The sequence below is a fragment of the Penicillium pulvis genome (assembly GCF_028828015.1).
Source record: "Penicillium pulvis strain IBT 33274 chromosome Unknown contig_23_segment0_segment0, whole genome shotgun sequence".
NCBI classification, from domain to species: Eukaryota; Fungi; Ascomycota; class Eurotiomycetes; order Eurotiales; family Aspergillaceae; genus Penicillium; species Penicillium pulvis.
The window spans coordinates 2404266-2420029 of NW_026643075.1; the positions used below are offsets into that span (position 1 = coordinate 2404266).

The window sequence follows — 15764 nt, forward strand, 5'->3', positions numbered from 1 at the left end:
ATCATGCTAGACAAACCGCAATGGCTCAGACGGCAGACATGGACAGGGGTTCTCCGCACCAGCTCTGCAGGTTCCGAAACACTCCGGCCGCCCAACGCCTTGACCTTAGAGATGCATTGGGGCCAACAGGTCAATGCGACATGGGGAAACAGCTAAATAGAAGTCTAATAGAAAGAAAAATCCAACATATTTCTCTATGGCTACAAAAGAGATACATTGATTATAGCACAAGTACGGAATACACGCATTTTCAGATGCTGGTCGACCAAAACGACAAAACAAAAAATTAGGTGAACAAGCTCAGTTCGACGCCGGGAGAGCAAGCGTGTCATCCATCGAGGAGACAATCGCTAGCATCATGAGAGCCGCAGCTCTAGATACCAACGCCTCTAGAGTATGGGTTTCGTGTGCCCCGTCCGACGCTGATATCCGAACATCATTCATCCTCGATTAGGCTATGAGCCCATTTATGACTTCTCAGCGGGGGGGCTCTGGACGAAGCCCTTGCCCTCGTAACCAGGCTTGCTGATACCGTGGATGGGGTTCATGTTCTCGGACTAGAAAAAAGGAAGCAAATGTCAGCGCCCGATCGGCATGTGAGATCAGATCTCGGTCGTATGACCAAGTACCCGCAGAAGGAAGTGCTATACATACCAGAGCGTACTCGTTGGAGGCCTCCTGCCACTCCTTGGACATGGTCTTGGGCTGGGGCTTGGCGAAGAGGTGGATGGCGTAGAAGAGAGCGAAGGAGACGAGGGTCAGCTGGGTGACCTTGAAGAGGATCTTCCAGCCCTCACCCTTGGGGGTCTGGGCACGGGGTCCGTGGGGACCGAAAGCAATCCAGTAAGCTATTGATGATGACAATCAGTATTGAAGCATTTTATAAGCGTATATAAAAAGTCGTATGATGTCGGGGGTAAAACCGGGAGGTGAGGTCCCTCCCTCGGAAGTCGCAGGATTGATGGCAATCGATGAAAAAACTCGATCTAAGGTGTTCGCAAGACAGTACGTACCGGCCTTCTTCTCCTGGAGGGTCATCTGGTGCCAGTCAACCTTCATGCGGTCGCGGAGGGACATCCAGAGCTCGGCCTGCTCCTGAGGGGGCATGCCCTCCCAGCGCTTCTCAATGCTGGCGAGAGTGGGGTTGGCGATGGCATGGTCGGAAGCAAAGCGAGCCTGCATAGCGTTCAGGGAGGCAATGGGGGCAGCGCGGATGGGAGCCTGGCCGCGAGGGACGGCGCGAGCGAGAGAGCGAAGAAACATTGTGCGGAAGGTGGGAGGTGGTAGCACCACGTCGAAAATGGGTCAATGGGTATTGGAAGTGATATACCGGGGTCGGGTGAGTCTGGGACCGCGGGAGACTCGACTGGGGAAGTGAGTGGAGGGGTGGTGTGGGTTGGGCGAAGGACTGAAGTTGTTCTTGTGGTTTGAGGTGGAAAGACGAGAATCCGGACTAGCGCTGTTCTGGGTTTAGCTGGCTTCTGATTGGGCCGTCGCGGCCACACCCGGTCGGCTGATTAAAGACGGACGGGCTCATTCGCTCATCACTCTAGGATAGTCAAGGATCATGTCAGTAATTAGCTCTGAAACCTTCGAAATCTTTTAATCTAAGGTACTTGATACTATCTTCTGTTTGTTATGTCTAATGCCAAGTACCACTCATAGGCATTATATATGATCTTCCGGTCGCATCAGACTTCTACTCCGTTTAACACCTTGCCTACTAACACCATATATCTTACGATACCAGAAAAATCAGATAAGAATAGAACTGGTGGTCAGATTGCCTGAATACTCTACAACAAAACCACCCGAAACATCGAATTTTCAGCCCATTGCCACCCGCCTTCTCTCTATACCACAGGCAGCAAAGCTCAGTTCAAACAACCGCCATGTCAGCAGCCATAGAAACCGCTCAAGAGATTCAAAAAAGAAATGACAATCATGTCCCGCAGATAAGAGAAGCAAAGAAAAAGTGGCCAAGTCGTAACGGTCTTTGCATTGCAACTAGGAGAATGACGAGGATTGTGCAGAGAAAAAAAAAAAAAAGGGTTTATGGATTGATCGTGCCGTGGCGCATCCCGGGTTCAACTGGAATCCCTATCGATCGCATGGTCCGGACCCAGCCGGTACCATTTATTTAGCCTTACCACCGCTGGCCTCGGAGAGGACAGTCTTCCACTCGATATCGCCCTTGTCATCAGCGTGGATGGAGCTGGCGATGTTGAGGGCGTTCTTGAGGTTCTCACGGGTGGAGGCGTAGATCATAGACCACTGTTGAAACATTAGCCGGTGATTCTGTGTAGATGTCCATGATGTTCATCGTAATAACGGGAATTCGTTGACATACCAGAGTGGGGGTTTCAGAGGGGACCCAGGAGATGAAGATGATCTTGCTCCTAAACACGAGGAAAGCAAAGGTCAGCGAGCTGTTTAAGAGACAAATTCCATGCAAGTAAAGGGGAAATTACCGCTTGCCCTCACCGCTACCAAGGTCGTACTCGACATCGTAGACAGCGTAACGGGGCATGGGCTTGCCGGCGTCATTCTTGCAGTTCTCAAGCGCAGTGCGGAAGACCTCGTAGTCCTGCTCCTTGCCAATGCTGTCGATAACGACGGTCTTCTTGTCATCGGAAATCTTGAAGATGATGTACTTGGTCTTGCCGTGGCTCATACGGAAGTTGTTAAACTCCGTGATGCAGTCATCGGCGATCGAAACTCTATGGGGCGAATGTTAATACGGAGGGGAAACGGGGGGTCATTGGCGAGTTTCATCGTACCCAGATGCGAGCTGCGCAACAACATTGTTAGTATTAAGAATGAATTATTTGAGCAGGGAATTCATTTGGTATACGTACCGACATGATTGCTGAAGATGAGAGAAGACAAAAAAGGGGAGATGACGGGTCCTAGAGTAGGCACACGATGTCAGTGGCTGAGCTTTCAGGTACAGAGAAGGGACCGTTCTTCCGAATCTGTGTTGATCCACTCTTTGGTAATTCACCAGCACAGACTTACAAAAGATCGAGGAAACGGGGTAACTCACGGGACAATGGGGGTGATGGTGGTGATGAGGCGGAGGGGTTGTTGCCCAGGTGTTGCGATAGTGGGGGGGCGACTGCACGTGATTCTGGGGCACCCTTTTTGGCAATAAACAAAGCACTTCGTTCAACAATTAATTCTAGGAAAGAATCAATTTCGTGGGTGCTGATGATGCTTTTAAATTCAAACGTCTTCTCTCAATATACTATAGTTATTCATCAGGCATCCATATGGATTGCTGGCAGCCTGGAGGCTTTGCGGTCTCTACCAACACATAGCTCCGACAGCATTCAGAAGGGTTGTCGAAGATCACACCACCGGACATGAGCGCCATGCATGACATTATGCTGTACAGGAATCCACATTCACTACTACAGTGGACTTGGGCAGCCTCACAGAATACATCTATATCATATATCCCCCTGCGGGCTATATTTGGAATTGGGCACTCGACCATGGAACTGATAGTCCCAACACGTCACTGCCCCTCCACTTATTCTAGGCCAAATTACAGCCGAACAAAAATTGCTTATGAAGATAACAAAACATAACACATCAGATTCATATCCAGCTGGACTACAAATCGAACATCAATGATGTCATCCCAGTTGAGAAAGTATAGGCGCATTAATAGAGAATAGGTGCCTATTTTTCTGCTTAGTTCTTAGGTGCATAGCGAGCCCGCATCCGGTTCGCAACAGCATTCAAATCAAACATATAGTTAACACTCTCCTGCTGAGCAGCAGCCTCAGCCCAGCGCTTGAATCGTGGTGCCTGGGCCTCAAGCAGGGCAGGCAGATTCTTGCTGACCAATCCATGCTCAGGCTTGCTGAAGCCCATGATACGACATTGGAAGGATCCAGATTGGACCTGCGATGCTAGTCAGCGATGCTGAAACTTATACAACAGCAACACTATATGTTAAACATAGGATCTCTGCGTAAGTGAGCACATACCTCAGCCAGTGTGATCTTCTCATTTCCTCCAAAGAACGGTCCCTTGCCATCGGTATCTGCAAGAAGAGGCTCAACCTCCTTCACAACAGCAGCAACAAGAGCCTCTGCGTGAGATTCACGCTCCTCTTCAGAGGCAGAGCGCACACTAGCGAAGAAGTGGGGTACAACTTTGCTGAAGAAAGAGTCGACGAAGAAGGAGAGGCGAGCGCGGAAGAGGGCGTTCTCCGCTGGACCGGAGGCGGGCAGAAGGTTAGAGGGGTGGGCATCAGCGATGAATTGGGCGATGATGCCAGACTCTCTAATGATAGTACCGTTGTAGGAGAGAGTGGGGACTTGGCCGCGCTATAGGAAAGCTTGCGTTAGTTCTCTTGTATAGCTATGCGGGGTACACAATGCAGCCATTGAGTCTTGAACGATGCGAAGTAGCATAGTGAGTGACTTACTGGGTTGATCTCAAGGTACCAGGGCTCACGGGGAGTATCCAGATCAATAGTGACCTCCTCGAAGTCGAGGCCGGACTCCTTGAGCGCGATGTGGGCGCGGTGAGCCCATGGGCAGAGGCGGTTGGTGTATAGGATGATCTTGGGGGCAGACATGATGGCTGGTAGCTAGAAGTAATTCAAAACTTAACTTAAGATCAAATTATTGCGGGGACAATTGGGAAGTCGCCATTACTTATGGTATTCGCGAAATGCCGAGGGGTTGGATTAGTAAAAGCCCAATGGCGAATTCAATCCCGATATCCCCGACGGATAAGAACTATTGAGAATGTGGAGAAACCGGCACTTGGGGTTGGCAGTGACCATGGAACCATTGGATCATACTGTACACAAATTTAAAAGGCCAACTTTTGAAATGGGATTCGAGTCTAATTATGTACATACATTAATGCGTGCAGATATGTATTTGATAAACTCAGAAATTGAAACCGCCAGAGTAGACAGCACCGTCTAGCTCGCGCATCAAGATCGAGACCTAGATACGCATTTGAGAAGACGGCTCAAGATCAAGGACCGCATTGGTTGATGACCTTGCTTGTTGCGCCAGCGATCGCTTCCACAGGAATCGATCAAATCACAAGCAGAGAAGTAATGGGAAGATAATAAAAGGAAAAAGACGAGCAGATCGACCGTCATAAAATGGGGGGTATATAGAATACGAAGAAAAAAGAACAATCATGCCACGGAGCATCGAACACAACCAGTATGGTCATGAGGTAAAAGGGGGTGGTGGGGAGGGACTCGGCCAGCCTGAGTCAAAAGCATCAACAACTTCGCACAATGCTGGCACGACGCAAGAGAATGATGCATACGCTGTCGTCAAAACGTTAAGTTTGCCTGAAACAAGGGGTTAGAATTCCCTAGCGCTCAAAACTCATCGTCTTCCTCTTGCAAGCTGCCATCAATAATCTTGTGCCAGTGCTGCGGGAGACAGATGCAGACCAAGGGGAAAGCCTTGATCTCGCCAGAAGGTGTGGGTGACGGGCCTCGCCGATGCGAGCCATTGGAAACACCACTGTCACGCTGTTCACGATGACGCATGTCAAAATCTTCGGCGCGCTCGTTAATACGAACACCCGTGGCCCAGCCATCGTCCCAGATGCCGATTACCTTCAGCATCTCACCCCGGTCCAGTTCAAACTCGTCACCCGCCCGTGGTGAATAAGCCCAGAGAACAGCCACCTGGTCACCAGCATGGATATCATCCTGGGAGTAGTAGTCACGGAAATAGGATAGCTGCTCGGACTGGCCACTTGTCACCCCTTCAGGGGAAGAGTAATGACCAATGGTTCCAGAGCGCGGTGAGCTATCACTGTCCAGTCCAGCCAGAGCAGAGCTACTTGAAAGCGAGCCATGGCGCTTTCCGGTCACCGGAGGAATTCTCTTGGACATGGCTCCCGGGCTAGCACCCATACCTTCCGAGTCCGATGTATCGCTGTATTTGGCTGCGAACATCGCACCAGATGTACGGGAATGAGCGGGGGAAGAGCTAGGCATTTCACGCAGGGCAGACATGCGCGCAACACGGCCTCCTGGAACCATATTAAACGTTGCCGATGTCGGGCTATCCGTATGCTGCATGGGCGGCGCAACACCTTTTCTTTGTGGGTTGGGCTGGTTCAGACTAACAGCATCACCCTGCGACCCACGGCGGCGGCGTCTGCGGCAGAGGAAAAGTAAAGCGATCAGCGCGATCAAGATGGCCACTCCTGCAACCGAGCCAACCACAATGCCTGCAATGTCGCCCCCGGATAGTCCATTGCCAGCGCCAGCGCCGGCGCCAGCTGCCGAGCTGGTTGTCACAACGGGCTGTAGAGATGCGGTCGAGGTTGGAATAGTAACGTCTTTACAGACTGTGGTGGCGTTCGCACTGGTGCAACATGAATCGCTTTCTGAGTCGCAGTAAGTGCAAAGTCCGATGGTGTTGTTGGCGAATCCACAGTTGGTAGGCTCATTAGTGGCTCCCTCAACACAGCTTCCAGTCAGCGAGTCTGCAGGCGACGAGCAGATGGTGAAGTCGGATCGAATTTGCGACATGTAGTTCTTTCCGGCACTTGAGCATAGATCTGTGTTGACGACGATTTCCTCCTCGCTGGTCGCCATAAGCGCGCACGTGTCCGCGCATACCGGATCCGATTGACTGGAAGTCAAGCCGCAGTCATCAATTGAGCTCTGGATAATGCTACTACAGAGAACACTGGTCGTATATTGGGCGTAGTAGTCGTTCAATGCGCTCTCATTCAGACCCTTGCACCCTAGAGAGTCGACAAACCTACGCGTTTTGTTAGCCAGATCCTCGCGACATTGGTTAGGAAATCACATACTTGGACGTCACATAGGTCGACGAGACATAGTTTGCTAGAGAAGTATCGAAAGATGTGACGTTCGAAACGTTTTCCATCCATGGACTAGATACCTTGTTAGCAAATATTCCCTACATTCCTCTGGTATCCTGCTGAGTCACGCACAAGTCCGCATATTGAGTTGAATTGGTCGAAACCGAAGAGCTACTCCAAGCGGGACAGACAGTCGACCCTGAGAGGGAAACACAGCCCGTCATGTCGGGCAGAAATCCTCAAGCCTCGAAAGTCCCCCCGAAAAAGTTGCCGCGGAATGTGTCAAAGATCTCTCGGGATTTACTGTCGCATGTCTCTTCCGATATCAGGCTGCAAGGTGATTTTTTTGGTTATATTTATTGGCGATGAAACAAGATAGACCCCAGGTCCTCCGAACGGCGCTTCGAGCTGCGTGGTTGAAAGTGAAAAACGCGAAATGAAGAGGGAGTAAACGAGTGGATTTCGGGCGGACGATGCCGTGGACCCGCAGAAGGAAAGATCAATCGAGCCCCGGAGGTGCTCTCTAGATCGAATTGAATCGAATGGCGAAAATGAACGAAAGGTAATGGCCAATGGAGAGAAGAAGAAGAGGAAAAGGAAGTCTGAGGTGTCGAGTGGTCTGGGCTTCTCTGGGGACCAAACGAGCCGGTTAGGGGGCGCATGAGACGAACTGGATGAAACGGGAAAGCCCCGAGAGCTTCGTTTGTAGTTTAGCGTGGAATTAAATCAATCCCCAGCGTCTCGCTATTTACAATAATTACTGGGCATCTATACCAGAACAGGGCAAGCTAACATCCTTTTGCTAGTGAGGAAAAGGGGCTGGCGTATCGCTTTGTTTACTATCTGTACCGACTCCGTATACTATACGAGTCTCTTTTTTTGGGGTCTCAAATTGGGGCACAAAATCTCACTGGAGACTTGAGACATATGTTGATTGGTGCCAGAACTCCGCAGTTCCTGTTCGAATCGTATCTAGTCCCGTCTGTACCTGGCGTGGTCAGCATTCCTCCACTGTCGGTCTCGCTTGGGACCCGTTGACCCGCCGATCGCTATCTCTTCCTCCCGCGCAAAATTCTTTGCTTTGGGCTCTTTTTGTAAAGTTGGTTAATTTTCCGAAGACCTTGCATCATGCATGCGAACTGTGCGGACCGACGTAAGCTCTGCGAGGGACAGCCACAGCCACTTCCTGTTGGGGGGAAGGATTAAGTACTGGTACTTCACTACATAAATAACAATCTCTTTATGTTAAGTACCAGTACCATGGATTATACGTAGACCCTGGAACCCCCGCTTTGGCGCATGCGACGAGTCCGAACCTTAGTTTACATTTGAGCACTGCAAATACATATCAGACAGAAGAGTGGATAGAGAGAATAGGACAATTTATCTCGAGAACAGAAATGAGATGTATCCAACCTTAGACTCGCGTGGTCCAATCGCCGAATAACCTCAGGTGTCCACAGCCCCAACCATGGGCGGGAATGTCATGTGATCAACGTCATCTGATTCCAGGCTGCCATATCACCTGCATCATTCACTGATCTTCCGACCATCAAAGCATGATAAGCTTTTCCTCTCTCTCAACCTCGACCTCGACCTTAACTTCTTTTACGCCACCTTCCAGCGTCCGTCAGGGATAGATCATAACCACCTGGAGCCATGTGTAGCTCCGATGTCTTCTTGGCCATTTTGGCCGTCTTTTTCCCGCCTATTGCCGGTAAGACCCCCACTCCCTTGCGACTGATCCAGTCGAAAAGCAGAAAGAAAAACAAAAATGTGAACTGACAACCTATGTGTCCAATTCTAGTGTGGGTCAAGGCAGGTATTTGCACTGCAGACTCCCTCATCAATATCGCCCTCTGCCTGCTCGGCTTCCTCCCCGGTCTCATCCACGCCTGGTATATCATCCTTAAGTACCCAGAGCCAGACTATGATGATGTTGGCTATGAGCCCATCCCTGGCGGCTCCAGCCAGCGTCGGGATCTGGAGAATGGTCAAGTGACCTACTACTATGTCTCACACCAGCCTCCCCGCGGTCCACCGCAGCGGTCCTACGGCACCACAGACCCAGCGCACCAAGCTCCCCAGAAAGCCCAGCGCAAGCCGCAAAATAATCATCAAGAGGGAAATGCTGGGAGTAGCAGCGCACAACCACAGGCTGAGTCGCGACCACCACCAACCTATGCTGAGGCTGTCCAGGGTGACCACAAGATCCAGACCCAGGATTAGAGGGACGAAAAACGGCGCGAATGAACAGATGTGTGGCTATCGTCCATACTCCATTATTTTTCCCTGATACCTTTGGATACCTTTGCCTTTAGGGAGCCCTGCAATTACTCTCGAGACTAGGATTGTTATGACGTTTACGAAGGAAATACTTTATTGTAGTTTTGGAACTCATTGTTATCATTATTGTCATTAAGATTTGGCTACTTTCCCGGTCTTTTACTTGTCGCTTTTCTCTACTATCACAATATACCTATATTCAAGCACCGCGACCTCGTTTTTTTGGACGAAATACTTAGTCCTCCGTGAATAAAGGGTGATGCCCACCTGTATAGTCCCCTCTCCGGGCTTGTGGACAATAAATATGGAATTGAAGGGAGCGAAAACTTCATTTGATATCAGGTGAAGGGATGCGTCTCCTTTCAAATGTTTCAAAGTTGGACATATCCATGCTTGTGTCCGATATCACATGCACATGCATGCATAATACCACTCTGGAACCCATGAATGTTGATCATCTGGGAGTCTGTAACCCTAGAGCTATATGCACTTATACTTGGAGCAGATGACTGCATTTTGTACGGCTTACATCTAGAGCTAAGCCTCAGGGTATGAATATGGACCCCAAAATATTTGAAGCGAGGAACAAAGGACCATGAGAATCTCAGAGCCTTAAGATTTCCGATCATGAATCTGAACCCGCCAGTACTAGATACATGAGAATACCGAACGAAGGCTCTACACGTGCACCTAGATAGATATACATAAAGAGTCGTATTGGAACAGACAGGCTCATGGTCAGTGACTAGCTCCACGTTGCACAAAATGCATCGAGATACTTGAAAGATGAGGTTCCGTCATCGACAAGATTCCGTCCTCCAATTTGCCAGTTAAAGCCATACCGAAGAAACAACCCAGCCATTCTTGCAACCTTAATAGTCGTTTTATCGCTTTTCGAAACCCCTCCAACAGCTTCCTCAAACCGTTTCCAGAACAGAATCCTGAGAGCTTCGTGATCAGGATGGTAATGCCACCCCGTCGAGTCCATAGTACCTAGGATATTTTCGAGCCCCCATTGAGACATTCCAAGTGGACAAATCTGCGCCTCGGCCCAGTCAATAACACCAGTAAGGTGACCGGTGCTGGGATCTACAAGGACGTTCGTTCCAGGAAGGTCACCGTGACTCAGCACCATTGGATACGTTGGCATGAAAAGCAGGCTGAGACCTCTACGGACCATCTCCAAATTCTGCTGGTAGCGGGAAGGCAAGACTTGAGATAGAAGCTTGAATCTTTCCTGATAGTTGGCATGAATTCCTTGGGCGGCATATGGACCGATAACCTGTCGTGCCTTCCACGCCGCTGCGAAGAACCTAGAATCAAAAGTTAATCGGGATCAGATTAGTATGAGGTTCCACTCACAAAGCAAAGTCCAATATGGTATTATAGGGACTTAGCCCTGGTCCTGGCTGTGTTCCAGACGCTTTCATGTACTCGGAGTATCGAGAAGAATGTATCACCTGAAAGCTTTTCCAGTGAATAGATGGAGAGCGGTGCTGAGGTGCCAAGTTGGCCGTGGAAAGTACATGCTGGTACAAGGTGCTGTCCAAAGACTCGGTGAGCTAGTTACAAGATATTCATATCAATATCTGAGTCCACAGCGCGGAATTGAACAATCTTGGATTGCTTATGTCCAGCTATGACGGTGTAGCTGAAACAGCCCTGTATGGGCATGGCGTTGACTGGATCTCCGTATAAAGAGGCTGCAAATTCATCGCACTCTTGTCTTCTGATGGAAATGTGCGAAGCAAAGAAGTCATTGATTGTGCCTTCCAGTGTGTATACGACATGGTCTGGGGGATGGTTAGCTGTTGAGGTGGAAGCTTGGTGCATAGTGCGGCGTATATATATTTGTAGGGAAGCGGGAGTTCATGTCAAGAGATAGTTGGAATTGACAAAGATTGTAAAATTAAGGTCGAGCCTCAGATGAGACAGCCCTGAAAAACACGAAGATAGCTCACATTATGCAAGTGAACGAACACCAAAGGCCACATCAAGCCTGGGGGCTTTGTATACTATACGGGCAATAAAGCGGTCAGAACCATCTGATAAGCAGCAAATCGATTCCCGCTCTGAGCGTACCTCTCCGTTGCCGGAATCCTCCAGGTCATACTCCCAACCCACCACTCCTGGCCCATGGCCTCAGTCCCGGCCATGCAGTCCATGCCATTGCTCTTCCGGCAATCACTCAGAACCAGTATCCACATATCCCGTATCACAGCTCGACCAGCGCGGCTCAATTACCGCCCGACACCTCCGGGCCCTGCTCCCGCTAGACCGACAGTACGGACCTTCTCAGCCTGTTTACAATGTCAATTTCGCCAACGTTCTAGCACCTACGATGCGTTTAATGAGAAGAACAAGGAACAGAGCAGCTTAGACTCCGAGGGCGTGGCTAAGGCCACCAAGGACGCAGATGCATCCGAGGCTGCTTTTCCGTCGGAGGCGGGTGCGGGGAGCTCTCGTGCAGCAAACTTGTCTGCAGCGGAGCTTGATCGGCTGGTGGAAGAGTCCACGATAAAGGGGACCGAGCGCGGACTTCTAGATCACCTTGCAGAGGAGCAGAAGAGGGAGAGGGACGAACAGTCCGGACAAGAGCAAAAGCCAAACCCAGACGCAAAGAGCGGAGGTCTCCCCTCCTACCTTGAAAGCCGGCGGTCGAAGCTATCAAAGCAGTTTACGGGAATGATGGACAATCTCCAGTCCAATGTTTTTGTAGCTGGACAGCGACTGAATGATCTTACCGGCTACTCGGGTATCGAGGCACTTAAGAAGGAGATCCACAACCAAGGTAAGCTGATAGCACCGTGCAGAGGAGATGAAAAGAGATACCGATCAAGAGACTAATTGCTTTTCGGTGTATAGAAAACCGCCTTCGCGCAGCTCGCGCACATGTTCGGGAAGCTAAAGACGCCTACACCGCTGCTATCAATAACCGCTCCACCTCGCAGCGCGAAGTGAACGAGCTCCTCCAGCGCAAGCATGCCTGGTCTCCTACCGATCTGGAGCGCTTCACCCTTCTCTACCGCAATGATCATACCAACGAAGTGGCCGAGACAGAGACGCAGGAGGCACTATCGCATGCTGAACGTGAAGCCGAAGAAGCAGCTGCCCAGCTGAGCAGGAGCATTCTTTCCCGTTATCACGAGGAACAGGTATGGTCAGACAAGATCCGTCGCATGTCCACATGGGGAACATGGGGATTGATGGGTATGAATGTTCTACTATTCCTGATCTTCCAGATCCTCGTGGAGCCTTGGCGCCGGCGCCGGCTGGTGAAGGGTTTCGAGGATAAGGTCGTCGAGGCTTTGGAGAAGGAGAAGGCTATCAACCAAGCTGCTCTTGTTGGAGGTCCTATTGCGGCTTCGGAGCTGGAGAAGGTTATTGATTCTCCGGTTGAAGACTCTGTTGTGGCTGCCGTTGCTGCTACGGCCGATTCGCCTATCAGCGAGGGTGCCGAGGCTGTTGCTGTTGAGACTCAGGCTCAGAATGAGGCTTTGGTGGAGGCTATTTCACCCTCTGATGACGCTTCTCAATCCCTTTACTCCCGCCTTGTTGGAAACTCCCATTCCCCTCTCTCTCTTGAATATTGGAAGCAGACTCTGAATGAGCTCCTCAGTGATCGCAGCGTTGCTATTACCCAGCGCGACCTTACTGTGGCTGCCGTGCAGAGCGCCGCAGCTGGTGCGGTCGTGATGAGTCTTCTTTTTGCTTTGGTCAGACCTCGGTAAAAATGTGGCTTGTCCATTTTGTACATGGCGAACATATGTTTAAAGTGGCCCTTCTCATCCTTTGCATGACTTCATACGGGGCGTTTACGCATTGTCATCTACTTTCTCCCTTGGCGATCATCATTGTACAGATGAGATAGATATAAAGAAATCTAGTGTATTATTACTGAAGACATCATTTCCACGCTTCCTCGGTAGACAACCTTGGAAGGTTGTCTGGTATTCAATATCCAATAGTCGAGGGAAACGGTTCTACACACTATACCTACCTACACTGATCCTTACGAAAGGTACGTTGGAGTTGGAACTGATTATGAAACAAAAGAAATTTCATGACTAGGCAATACACTGGCAGATATAAAAAACAAGTATATACTCAAGGAGACCACGAGAACCAAGCAAGACTCGGGTCTGCCAAAAGAAACACCCGCAGATCAATGCCGCAAGACCGAGAACAGGCCTTGGAAAAATGGGTGTAAAAAAGAGGCTCATTTTTGTCCATATTAAAACACGGTCTCTTAATCTTGACAATGACACACGGCCGCTCTGTCTAAAAGGAAATAAATCAAATCACTGCACATACACGGGACCTCTCGCTTTCCCATCCACTTCGGTCTAAACGAGTCAATTCTGGATTTTATTGTAACAGATCGCTTAACCAATGACGAGAGTCTCATCCTCGGGGAAGCTGTATTGGGGAACCTCCAGGTTCAGAGGGGCCGGGCCCTTGCGGATACGACCAGAGATATCGTAGTGGGAGCCGTGGCAGGGGCAGAACCAGCCGCCATAGTCACCAGCCTCGCCAATGGGGACACAACCAAGGTGAGTGCAGACACCTATTGGGGGAATCAGATTAGCTATTGGTCTTCGTTTGTTGGGGTATTGAATTGCACGTACCAAGCATGACCAACCACTCGGGGCGCTGGACACGGTCCTCGTCGGACTGGGGGTCACGGAAAGACTCCCACTTGGACTCGCGGGCCTCGTCGATCTCAGCCTGGGTACGGTGACGGACGAAGACGGGCTTTCCACGCCACTTGATGATGACCTATTACGAATGTTAGGATAGGGTGAAACCGGGTGTGATCAGCCGGGGTATCACGTACGTTCTTGCCCTCGGGGATGGCACCAAGAGCGATCTCAACCTTGGCCTGGGCCAGGACATCGGCGGAGGCGGACATGTTGACCAAGAAGTCTGTAGGGGGCGAAAGCACACGAGTCAGTCATCGGATCCGGAACCACACAATCCACACGCAATCCACCACTAGGAATGAGCCCATTCAATCCAAATCTTTCCATTATCCTCCTAGAATATCCCTGTTCTCTCCGGAAAGCGCGATGGAAGGAAAAGAAAAACCTACCCTGGACAGTGGCCTTGGCACCGACGGCGGAGGCCAGACCCATGGTGCCAGCCATGAAGTAGGAGAAGACCTGGTTGGTGCGAGGAGAGGAGTTGGACTTGTATTTGCTGAAGTTGGGGATCTTCACAGTCGAGCCACGCTCTCCGGCGTTAACGAAGGGGCTGTCGAAGGAAGCCTTCGCATCCGCAACTCCCCTCCGCTGCTGGCAGGAGGTGACGGCGGCGCGGGTGGTAGGCAGCTGCTGGCGGGCGCAAGTGCGCAGCAGAGTGCTGGAAGCGGAGGAGAGCGACATAGTGATGGCAATTGACCACTGAGGGGGGAGGTGTGACCGCGGCGTTGCTTGAACGTAGGGAAGGAGTGGATGAAGCCGGGACGAAGTTGGAGCCAGAGCTTTCGCTAGCGATCGGAATCACGGGGCCTGTCATTGGCTGATGCGGGTCGCGCGGGTGAACATGGATTTGACCGACTATGTATACCAATTTACTCCGAACTATACCCTTAATTTCGTCGATTCCAATTCAATTGCTCTTTATTTCATTTGTCGGGGTAAATCATGCTTTTAAATTTTATTAAAGTGAGTTGTCATTTGGTATCTACCTAGATCCTATACATTCCTCCTCGGGCCGAATGCGAAACGGCAGCAATCGCCAGAAATTCATGAAAAACAAAACTCCAATGCAAAACAAATGAAATAAGACAGTTCTCAAGTCCGCCACAAGAAACCAAATAGCCTGTGTACTTTTAATCCTTCATTTCAACATCAGGGTCGTGGCGTGCGGAAGTGACAGTGCGATCCGCCATCAGCGCACTCACAGGGACAATGGGTGTACGAGGCATGGTCGGCGATTGACTTGAGCCTTCTGGCTTTGTTGCTGACTCCACCGGGGTATCGCCATTTTGTTCTCCAGCTGCCGGAGTGGTGCCGTTCAATGTACGCTGGCCCTTCTCCAAATCTCCAGGTGCGGCCGCTTCCTTGGCCTTCTTCTCCTTGAATTGCTTGTAGGTTGTAGTCTTGGGGATAACATCGGATAGGAATTCGAGATTGTCAATATGTGACACAGCCGTGGCTATTATGCTTCATCAGTATCCCGCCGCTAGAGATAGTTCTCATTTCCGCCACTTACCCAGATCTTTGTATTGGACAGTCTTCCGTGGCTTGCGTTCTGATTTTACCACATTGTGGCCTTGCTCGGCGAGGTATTGGATGAACATTTCCTATTGACTGCGTCAGTTCTTTGTTCGATATTCTGCAATGGGATACGAGTGTGCCGTACAGTAGCCATGGCGATGACGAAGGTCGCGTTGTTGGAACATTGTACAATGTCGTCGTCAAGCTGAACGATCTTTTTGATGCGAGATACTACCACAGCCGTCAGTTATATGGATCAAGGTCCTATCTGCAGCTGTAGTACTCACTAGGGAGTGCACTTTGACCAGTGATCTCATCCGGCTCGCCCACAGTCTTTGGAGACATGACTGATAATATGGAACTGTAGACAATGAGAACCAGGGACTAGAAGTAATTAGTCGTGTCTTTGAGCAACTTTTTCTC

The 15764-nt window shown here is 50.3% G+C and overlaps 11 protein-coding genes across 11 annotated transcripts; 3 read left to right on the plus strand and 8 right to left on the minus strand.

Annotated features, from left to right (window-relative positions):
* Positions 1-3: 3 nt before the first annotated feature.
* On the plus strand, positions 4-454 carry N7503_005168 (uncharacterized protein; the record flags this gene model as incomplete). Its single annotated transcript, XM_057064715.1, has 2 exons — positions 4-129; positions 227-454. The coding sequence occupies 2 exons, from the start codon at positions 4-6 to the stop codon at positions 452-454; spliced, it is 354 nt and encodes a 117-aa protein (XP_056922458.1).
* Positions 455-467: 13 nt separating this feature from the next.
* On the minus strand, positions 468-1263 carry N7503_005169 (cytochrome c oxidase subunit IV family protein; the record flags this gene model as incomplete). Its single annotated transcript, XM_057064716.1, has 3 exons — positions 468-557; positions 655-848; positions 1014-1263. 3 exons carry the CDS (start codon positions 1261-1263, stop codon positions 468-470), a joined length of 534 nt encoding a protein of 177 aa, XP_056922459.1.
* Positions 1264-1305: 42 nt separating this feature from the next.
* N7503_005170 (uncharacterized protein) lies at positions 1306-1549 on the minus strand (the record flags this gene model as incomplete). Its single annotated transcript, XM_057064717.1, has 2 exons — positions 1306-1459; positions 1506-1549. Coding segments are annotated over 2 exons (198 nt in total), but the record flags the coding sequence as incomplete, so codon positions are not given.
* A 587-nt stretch (positions 1550-2136) lies between these two features.
* Positions 2137-2864, minus strand: N7503_005171 (actin-binding ADF family protein; the record flags this gene model as incomplete). Its single annotated transcript, XM_057064718.1, has 5 exons — positions 2137-2274; positions 2351-2399; positions 2472-2720; positions 2781-2791; positions 2859-2864. 5 exons carry the CDS (start codon positions 2862-2864, stop codon positions 2137-2139), a joined length of 453 nt encoding a protein of 150 aa, XP_056922461.1.
* Positions 2865-3699: 835 nt separating this feature from the next.
* Positions 3700-4733, minus strand: N7503_005172 (glutathione S-transferase family protein; the record flags this gene model as incomplete). The annotated part of the gene is made up of 4 exons (XM_057064719.1): positions 4674-4733; positions 4442-4606; positions 3999-4340; positions 3700-3912 (listed from the first exon to the last, which is right to left on the minus strand). The coding sequence occupies exons 2-4, from the start codon at positions 4592-4594 to the stop codon at positions 3700-3702; spliced, it is 708 nt and encodes a 235-aa protein (XP_056922462.1). The 5' UTR covers positions 4595-4606; positions 4674-4733.
* Positions 4734-5182: 449 nt separating this feature from the next.
* Positions 5183-7483, minus strand: N7503_005173 (SH3 domain protein). The gene is made up of 3 exons (XM_057064720.1): positions 6967-7483; positions 6823-6906; positions 5183-6770 (listed from the first exon to the last, which is right to left on the minus strand). Exons 1-3 carry the CDS (start codon positions 7056-7058, stop codon positions 5366-5368), a joined length of 1581 nt encoding a protein of 526 aa, XP_056922463.1. The 5' UTR covers positions 7059-7483; the 3' UTR covers positions 5183-5365.
* Positions 7484-8398: 915 nt separating this feature from the next.
* On the plus strand, positions 8399-9063 carry N7503_005174 (putative stress response RCI peptide; the record flags this gene model as incomplete). Its single annotated transcript, XM_057064721.1, has 2 exons — positions 8399-8551; positions 8642-9063. The coding sequence occupies exons 1-2, from the start codon at positions 8494-8496 to the stop codon at positions 9061-9063; spliced, it is 480 nt and encodes a 159-aa protein (XP_056922464.1). The 5' UTR covers positions 8399-8493.
* An 802-nt stretch (positions 9064-9865) lies between these two features.
* N7503_005175 (phosphotransferase family protein) lies at positions 9866-10953 on the minus strand (the record flags this gene model as incomplete). The annotated part of the gene is made up of 2 exons (XM_057064722.1): positions 9866-10433; positions 10691-10953. The coding sequence occupies 2 exons, from the start codon at positions 10951-10953 to the stop codon at positions 9866-9868; spliced, it is 831 nt and encodes a 276-aa protein (XP_056922465.1).
* A 303-nt stretch (positions 10954-11256) lies between these two features.
* she9 (putative mitochondrion biogenesis protein (She9)) lies at positions 11257-12851 on the plus strand (the record flags this gene model as incomplete). The annotated part of the gene is made up of 2 exons (XM_057064723.1): positions 11257-11911; positions 11986-12851. 2 exons carry the CDS (start codon positions 11257-11259, stop codon positions 12849-12851), a joined length of 1521 nt encoding a protein of 506 aa, XP_056922466.1.
* Positions 12852-13162: 311 nt separating this feature from the next.
* rip1 (ubiquinol--cytochrome-c reductase catalytic subunit RIP1) lies at positions 13163-14580 on the minus strand. Its single transcript, XM_057064724.1, has 4 exons — positions 14213-14580; positions 13958-14046; positions 13749-13899; positions 13163-13687 (listed from the first exon to the last, which is right to left on the minus strand). Exons 1-4 carry the CDS (start codon positions 14502-14504, stop codon positions 13506-13508), a joined length of 714 nt encoding a protein of 237 aa, XP_056922467.1. The 5' UTR covers positions 14505-14580; the 3' UTR covers positions 13163-13505.
* A 373-nt stretch (positions 14581-14953) lies between these two features.
* Positions 14954-15686, minus strand: N7503_005178 (histone-fold domain-containing protein; the record flags this gene model as incomplete). The annotated part of the gene is made up of 4 exons (XM_057064725.1): positions 14954-15279; positions 15337-15427; positions 15487-15572; positions 15629-15686. The coding sequence occupies 4 exons, from the start codon at positions 15684-15686 to the stop codon at positions 14954-14956; spliced, it is 561 nt and encodes a 186-aa protein (XP_056922468.1).
* Positions 15687-15764: the final 78 nt, after the last annotated feature.